Source organism: Myxine glutinosa, chromosome 1, assembly GCF_964187855.1.
Source record: "Myxine glutinosa chromosome 1, kmMyxGlut1.1, whole genome shotgun sequence".
NCBI lineage: Eukaryota > Metazoa > Chordata > Myxini > Myxiniformes > Myxinidae > Myxine > Myxine glutinosa.
In genome coordinates, this window is record NC_136261.1 from 385,325,270 (window position 1) to 385,333,696 (window position 8,427).

Consider the following 8,427-nt stretch of genomic DNA (forward strand, 5'->3'; position numbering starts at 1 on the left):
AATTCTCGTAGCCGGATCCGAATCCAGATCTTTACCAAAATCTAATCATTTCGTCCTTGTGACATACGCTACATCTCTGCCAAAATTTGTCCGAATCCGTCCACAACGTTTTGAGATATTTTGTTCACAAACAAACAGACAGACAGGGGTGAAAACATAACCTCCATCCACATTTGGTGGTGGACATAAAAATCACAAGCTGGTCAAACACTTGAAATATGTCTTTCAATCCTGACAAACACTTCTCTCCTGTCCATCTCTGAAAGTACTGTCTGGCAACCTCTTCTCCCTCGTGTTGAGTTTTGGCGATTTTATTCTTGCTCTTTCCTGTGCAAATACGCTCATTGAATTTCGAAAGAAACTTCTCTTTACTGCAGTATTCAATCTATCTGATACAAACGGTCTTCCTTTAAATCTTAAATACAGGTGACTCAGTACTACTTGCCAGTGTGATGAACATGAACTGAATTCAGAGGAATGTTCCAGAGGAATGTTGTTGTTCCCTCTGATTTTCTTAAAAGTGGTTTCTTCTTTATTACTTGAAAGTTATTGATGTGGGGAAACTGTGTGCATATTAGCATATCTGTGGCAATGTTATATCTGAGCACAAATACCCAGGCTTCATACACATCCCCTGTGCTTGTGTGTAAGGCCTTCTCACCATTGAATGTCTTCATCCTAAAATTGCTGAATAGCCCGAGATTTTACCTAAATATCTAAACTTTTGATTGTTTTATATGTGACCAAATCAACATTCACATCAACATGTAATACAATTACAGCATTGTCTTAAGACATGTAGTTTTGTTTTTGGGGGTCACAGGGTGTGCGTTAGTGTGTGGTGAAAGTTAAAAGTACTGTAACTGATTTAAACAGAAGATAAGGCCTCAAGTACAGAGGCACTTCACGTATCGGAACTTTGTCAGATTAAGGTACTCGGAGTCGAACAAACATCAGGAATAGTGGGATGTTTTTTTGCCTCTCTAAAGGTTCACGCACCATGTACGCTCAAGTTGGCTGTGAGAAGGATTCCTGTGATGTGCAGCCGGAATCAGAACAGCCGACTGTGCTCGTGTGTGGAATGAAGGTTGAGGAGCTGGAAGCATTTCCTGATATTCTGCAGATAAAAATAGAGGATGTGAACTCCATTGGTCTGGCAGAGGAGCAAAGTGACCAGCCGAATGGTGAGTTGTGTGAATCACTTCTGATGATATCTGTGTTTGTTTAGTGCCTTTTTTTTTGTATACTTGATAGAGGCTCCTGAAAGACCAAGAGCAAAATGGAAGGGAATAAAATGGAAAGAGGAAACAATAACAGCAGAGTCTAAGTGAGAGTGAGATGAAGGGGAGGGGACATGGACACATGGGGGTGAACAAGCTGTGCAGAAGTTTAAGGAAACACAGGAGGAAGAGGAAAGTGTGGATGATGAAACCAATCGGCGAACAAGCAAAGAAGGTGAAGTGAGCCAGAGTGAGGTGAAAGGATGTGAAAGAGGAAGAGAAAAGATGAGAGGAAGAGGTGATGTGAGATGGGGGGGGGGGGGGGGAATCACAATGACCTGGAAAAAGGGAATGCTTTGAAATGGGGTCACTTGGGGTGGAAAAGATAATGGTTCGTTGGAGGATGATCTGAGATTGTGATGAACAGATCTCTTGAAGACTTCTGAGGGGAGGAGGGAGGAATGGGATTGAAGAGAATGTGGAAGTTGTTTCCTCGGGTGGTTAAAGAGGGGAATGAAAGTGAAGGTGAACAGTTCTCCTGTATTTTGGGAGTTTCACCAAAAGGAGGGGTGGGGGGGGGGGGGGGGTGGGGACGATTGATGGGGGTGGGGCAAGGGTGGCGAAATGCGTGGAAGGAGACAGGAGAAGAAAGAGACACCACTATCCTGTCTGTGCAGTGAATGTGATAGGTCCATAGACTCTGCTTCATCGTGGAAGATTCCATCTATCTTGAGGTCTTGGTTCCACAGCATCCAGCTGAGCAAGGTGTGAGGCAGGGCTGCCAGCCCATAGGGGTGGATGTGTATATGAACGAGTTACTGTGTATTTTGAGCTGTGGTTCCATCCTCCAGCCCAAGAAAAGTATCCGCGTTAGGTCAACTGCATGAGCTACTGTGTATTTTGAGCTGTGGTTCTATCCTTCAGTGTGAGACAATCCCCTTGTGAAGCCAACTGTGCGCACTGAAACGGCAGTGTTGTGAAATTTGTGAAACAATAATAGCATTGTGATGGATTATTCACGCGTTGTTACTTGCATTCGTCTCTGCTCGGCGTCTTGGAGATAATTGCCCCCAAAATAGGTATTTGCTTTATTCTCAAAAATTACACAAGCAATTCTAATGAAACTTGACCACAACCGTTTGTTAAAAGTCTTATGATTATGTTAGTATAATTGTTCATGCTGCCCTGTCTTCCATCATCCATTCGAATTGGTTTAAAATACCTTTAGTCAGTGTAGTACACTGCTTTATTGCACCAGGTGAGCACCCAGGGGTATTGTCCCTATTTTTCCAAACCACTCCTGAGCTTTTCTCCACTTTCTGACTTTTAATCCTTTCCACTCCCCTTATCATTTGTTCACGTGGCAAGGCTTTGGCCTATTCATTCCATTCTCTGCATTTGTCGATACGTTAACCCGCCACACTCTTTTGAGACAAAAATGATCAACCAGTCATATGTTGGATCACAATTGTCTAATTTGATAATAAAAGCAGTTTGGTGGGAAAAACCTCTATTTTGCCACTGTTTATTTTTTCTTACCTTCTTTGTTTTGTTGGTTGTGATTTTTGGTGGTGTTGAAATTCCCCCTGGAGATGTGGTCAGGGAGGAAGCATTTCATAACATCGAGGCAGTTTGTACAGAATATAATGCTTTGATATCGTAATGGTTTCACATGACGCCATTCCCGAGGGAAATGTTTTATTTTCTCTCTTCAAGGAAGATTTTACTGTTTTGATGGAGATTTTAATGATTTTAATTTTTTTAAAAGATTTTAATGTCATATTTATTTATCTATTTTAAGAGTGTGGACCCAGCTATACATGTGACATAAGAGTCCCTGCATTTAATAAAAGTTACTTTTTCCAGATTTATTTGTGAAAGTGGAAGTGAAAACTGAGCACGACATTGATGTCCACCTGGATCGACCCAAACCAAATGATGCTGAAGCTTCTTTACTCAAGAACTATCCCCATGAAGGTTTCTGTCAATAGCTACACATTTTGATTATGAACAGTTTGATGATGAACTCTGGTGCTAAGAAAAAAAACACCACATTCTGATTTCATTGCTTTAAGAAACTAGATGGTATTCATAGAATACTTACCCTGGGCGCAGTCAACTTGTTGCGAGCCAACTCTTCTGTTTTTGAACATTTTTTTTTTCTTTGATCCAATTTGGCTGCCAGATCACGTGAGCGATGACATCATCAATTTATATTCTCCAATATAATTGTTGCATAGATCACCCTCGATACATTTCAAACTGATCAGACTAAGTGTTGTCCCCGTCGAATTATGACGTCATAATTATGACACAAATGACGTCATTGTTAACACCTATTCCCCATATGGAGTTCTTTACAATGAGCCACGTTTCAATTTTTCCATGCGGCAGTTTTGGAGATGTGCAGGTGCAACATTTTTCGTTTTTTCCAAGATGGCACCTGTACCACATGACTTGTGACGTCATGATTATCATTAAAATATTCTAAAGGAGGAGACGCTCCTATGGTGAAAATTTTGTGTCCATCAGACCAACAGTTGCAGAGAAAAAAAATCGTACTGATTGGATAAAGCATTATACTTTTCTAGTTATGACTTCATAATGAAGGTACCAATGACATCATCATTAACATATCTTATTCTATATTGATATGGGGAGTACTTGACAATGAGCTATGTTTCAATTTTTCCATGGAGCGGTTTCAGAGATAAAGAGTGAATTTTTTCCAAGATGGCACTTGTACCACATGACCTATGATGTCATAATTATCACTAAAATTCTCCAGGAGGAGGTGCTCCTATATGGTGAACATTTAGTCTCAATCGGATCAATGGTTGCCGAGAAAATGAATTTTGAAAAATGCAGACACGCCATGTACACCACACACACAACCGATCGCCTGACCCTGCTTGGAAAAAAAAAAAAATTCCCCCAGCTGATTTTTTAAAATAATGATTGGATGGATAAGTGTTCTATTTGTTGAATAATGTCATAATGAGGTGGATGGTGATAGGAGGGATGTTGGGGGAGAGTGGCCAAATTTGGGTCTTCAGGGACTTTTGGGTATTTTGGGTCTTTGGGGTATTTTGGGTCTTCAGGGTATTTTGGGCTGACGGGGTATTTTGGGCCTTTGGGGCCATTTCCTCTGGGTCTTTAAGGGTCTTCGAGGTCTGCTGGTTCTTCGGGGTGTTTTGGGTCTTCGGGGTGTTTTGGGTCTTCGGGGTGTTTTGGGTCTTCGGGGTGTTTTGTGTCTTCGGGGTGTTTTGTGTCTTCGGGGTGTTTTGGGTCTTCGGGGTGTTTTGGGTCTTCGGGGTGTTTTGGGTCTTCGGGGTGTTTTGGGTCTTCGGGGTGTTTTGGGTCTTCGGGGTGTTTTGGGTCTTCGGGGTGTTTTGGGTCTTCGGGGTGTTTTGGGTCTTCGGGGTGTTTTGGGTCTTCGGGGTGTTTTGGGTCTTCGGGGTGTTTTGGGTCTTCGGGGTGTTTTGGGTCTTCGGGGTGCTTTGGGTCTTTGGGGTGTTTTGGGTCTTTCGGGTGTTTTTTGGTCTTTGGGGTCTTCTGGGAGTAGTGGAGAAAGGGGGGTTCTGGCTCACCTCAAATTTACCATTAGAGTCAATGGGGAAAGAGCTAAAAAAAAAACTTAATAACACTGCTTTTTTTATCCAGATTTCACCCTCTTTTTGCCCATCTACAAATATTAAATCCTCAATGGACCCAACTATGAAAACACATTAAATATAACATTGAAGTCAATGGGGAAAATGAAGCTATTGACTCACACCTGCATTATGCACCTGCGTTATTATTATGCACCTGCATTATGCATTATGCACTCACACCTGCATACCCCAGTCCCACTGTGGTGATTTTTTAAGCGAACCACAAGGAAACAGCACGAAATTGTTACAACGATTTAGGCCACAAATAATTTCAGAAAATGCCACTGGGATTGCCAGATCTGGTTGAGGAACGAATCAACAGGACAATATTTGCGAATCAACTTGATTAGCAACAAATGTAGTAGAATAAACTCGACGCAGAAAGAACTAGAACGAGGCAGTGCGACGTGCGAGCTGAAGTAACATGAAGTAGGCGAAGACGTACAACGACGTGTTACGAAACGCAATGGAACAGGTAGACGGAGAACGGAAGCGCAACTAACTAGAACGAACTGGAAAGAACTGGAACATGTCAGAACGATGCAGTAAGAATTGTTCGGAGGCTATAAATACCGCGCATTTCTGTGGCGCTTCGCCAGTCCTTGAGAACATTTCCTTCGTATCACATCTCCTCTCTCTGCTTCGAGTTTCCTTGTCTCTTCTTCCAGTTTCTTCTTTCGCAATGCCAAAAGAAGGATCCAAGGGAGGCCGCAGGGGTAAAGCTGTGAAGAAGGCTGCCAGGGGTAAGAAGACACTCACCCCTCCTCCCACCCCGACTCCTGCTACTCCTTCTGGAAGTGAGCCTGGTGATCCCAGTCATGAAGGTAGTGGTCTTGAGGAAGAGGAAGTGCTTTCTGACACACCTAAGTCTCCAAAGAAAGGAATTGAAACCTGTGATGACTTACCTGTCTTGAGGAAGAGAAGGAAGAAGACTGCTCGTCTGAATCTGAGTGATGAACAGGAAGCGGAACTGGTGGAGTGGCTTCAGTCCCATCCAGAATTGTTTGATAAGGGTAACAAGAAGTATATGGACACTGTACTGAAGAACAAGCTTTGGGAGGAGAAGGCAGCCGAGCTTGGTGTGGAGTCGGGAGAGCTGCTCCATGTGTGGTACAAGTCCATGAGGACAAGATTTGGTCAACTGAAGAAGCTCAAGTCCGGGGATGGGTGTAAGGAATTCACCTCGAGGGATCAGTGGATTCTGGGACACTTTGCCTTCATGTCTGCACACATCTATGACTGCCCTAACAGGGGGGCTGGAATTGTAAGTATTAATTATAATACAATAATTAATTTTTCATTACTTTTATTTTATTTATTGCTTCTTGCATTTGGCTGATTGCATTCTCATGTTTTATTTTCTTTTCTTTTCTGTATTTGCAGCTAAAGCAGAAACTGCAGTCAAGGCCTTGTGGTCCTCAGCCGACTCCACAACCAGACTCCGGCTCGGAGGATGATGACGATCATGATGACCTCAACAACCTTCCCACCACTCCATGCAGCACTCCGACGCCCTCAACTTCTGCCACTACCTTTTCTGCTACAGCTTCAGTGAGAGGCAAGGGTCCTGGGAAGAATAAGTCCTCCAAGTCTGCCACAACCCCTGACACCACCGATGCCCTGGTTGAGCAGCTGTCCCAGTCCACCGCACAGGCGATCCAGCTTCAGGCCAGTGTCTCTGCTCTCTTGTCTGGCCAGAGCGACAGCATGGTCAAGGGATATGGTACCTCCCCCTCCACTTTTGTGCCATCCTTGCACCCATCGCTGTTGACGCAGTTCTATCAGGAGTCCTGGGGCATGGTGATGAGATACCGCATGCAGAGTGAGAGGCTGAAGGAAGAGGAGCGACAGAGACAATCCATCATCCCTATTGCAGTCAGGCCTGTTCGCCCCTCATCACAGCTGCCAGTGTCTCATCCAGCACAGGTAAATATCATAATATACTTTCTTATGTCCTAATTATTTTTAATTATAATTTTTTTCTCTTAAAATTTATGCAATGTTATATTGTTTTGCATTTGCATGATTGCATTTTAATGTTTTGTTCTCTTTTCTGTATTTGCAGGTCCAGTCGGTGTTCTCACAGATTCAGTCTCAGCAGCCATCAGCATCACACCTCCAGCCAATCTATCAACCTCAGCAATCACCACAGGTCCAACAGCAATGCGCTCAACCTGGATACAGAGCGTGGCCCAAAGGCGCTCATGTGCAATTCAACATTCACAGTGACCCTCCTCCCAGGCAGCTGAGCACTGCAAGAAGTGGTGTTAGTGGTGCTGGTCCTAGTGGTAGTCAAGGTGTGAGCACTTCACAGTCTTTCTATGACACCCCCATGCCTTCAGCTGGACAGACGCAGGCCATGCCAGTGGAAGACACTAGCATGTCAAGCATGAACATTTGTGGGAACCTATCGGGATTTCTTAACGAACTGAACACTGGACAATAATGACAGTTCCAACAATGCCTGATGATTATTATTATGTGCTGCTTTATTACCTGCAAAGTGCTACAAACTTTAACCATTCCATTATTGATTTATAATAGAAATGTCTCCCTTTTGTTTTTATTTCAGAGATGCGATTTGTGTCATTCCTAATCATAAACAGTATTGTAATTCTGTAATTGGCAAATTGCTGTAAACATAAATGTGAATCATAGTATAATGGCATTGTTTTTTTGCATCATCTGGTAATTTCTGTAACACTCTTCTTATTCACAGTTTGTCAGAGATTACTTACTGTAATAACATTAAACCCATTGTATCATGCACTGTGTCATAAGTATTGTCATGGATGTCCTATTGCCATTAAATAAATGCTCAGATATATTTTTTAACTTTAAACTCTTGTGTCTTAAACTTTATTTAAAAAGAAACTGTCCTAGTACAAATTTAATAAAAGAAACATGCAAAACTTAAGCTTAAGACATATTTATTCAAACAAAAATACATTTTATAAATTTTTCAAAATCCACAGAATCCAATTTGTGGCAGTGTCACTCCATCTAGACCATTCGGTCTTGCCATTCAACTCTTCCTATTGGAGAGTTGTAGTAATGCTTGAGGTAGGCACGCTGAGCCTTGGCTGCCTTCGTAGCTCGGTTACCGCCCTGTGGGTTGTCGACGTCTTGCATCTGAAGACCAATTCTCCACTCACCTGGTACCACCTGGTGATTATCGTCTTCCTGGTCGACAGCTACTCCTGGAAACCACATCCGCATCACCATCTGCATCACCATCACCATCACCGACATCCGCAAGGCAAGCGCACGCAGGCCTCAACAACCTGCACCATGTCAGGTTCTTGCTGCATAGTTGTCAGGAGGCACTGGAAGCGGTTGGCCAAGATTAGAAAGCCATTCTCCACGATACAACGACACCTAGACAGTCGGTAGTTCAGGATGTGCTCATCGTGTGGCAGGTTGCGTTGGGCGTACGGCTTCATCATCCACGTCTGAAGGGCAAAGGCATCATCTTTACGAGGAAGTACGGTACGGGCTTGTTACGGGGAAGAGGTTCAGCGGGTGGGAAACCGATAGTACCATTGTCGATG

The 8,427-nt window shown here is 43.2% G+C and overlaps 1 protein-coding gene across 1 annotated transcript in view; it reads left to right on the forward strand.

Annotated features, from left to right (window-relative positions):
• LOC137415627 (uncharacterized) overlaps nt 1-7,718 on the forward strand; it is a 31,274-nt gene extending 23,556 nt beyond the window's left edge. The window contains exons 3-7 of the mRNA XM_078770251.1: nt 990-1,184; nt 3,087-3,197; nt 5,545-6,140; nt 6,260-6,802; nt 6,942-7,718. Coding sequence (XP_078626377.1) covers nt 990-1,184; nt 3,087-3,197; nt 5,545-6,140; nt 6,260-6,802; nt 6,942-7,322 — 1,826 coding nt within the window. The 3' untranslated portion in view covers nt 7,323-7,718. The remainder of the gene's footprint in view (nt 1-989; nt 1,185-3,086; nt 3,198-5,544; nt 6,141-6,259; nt 6,803-6,941) is intronic.
• Nucleotides 7,719-8,427: the final 709 nt, after the last annotated feature.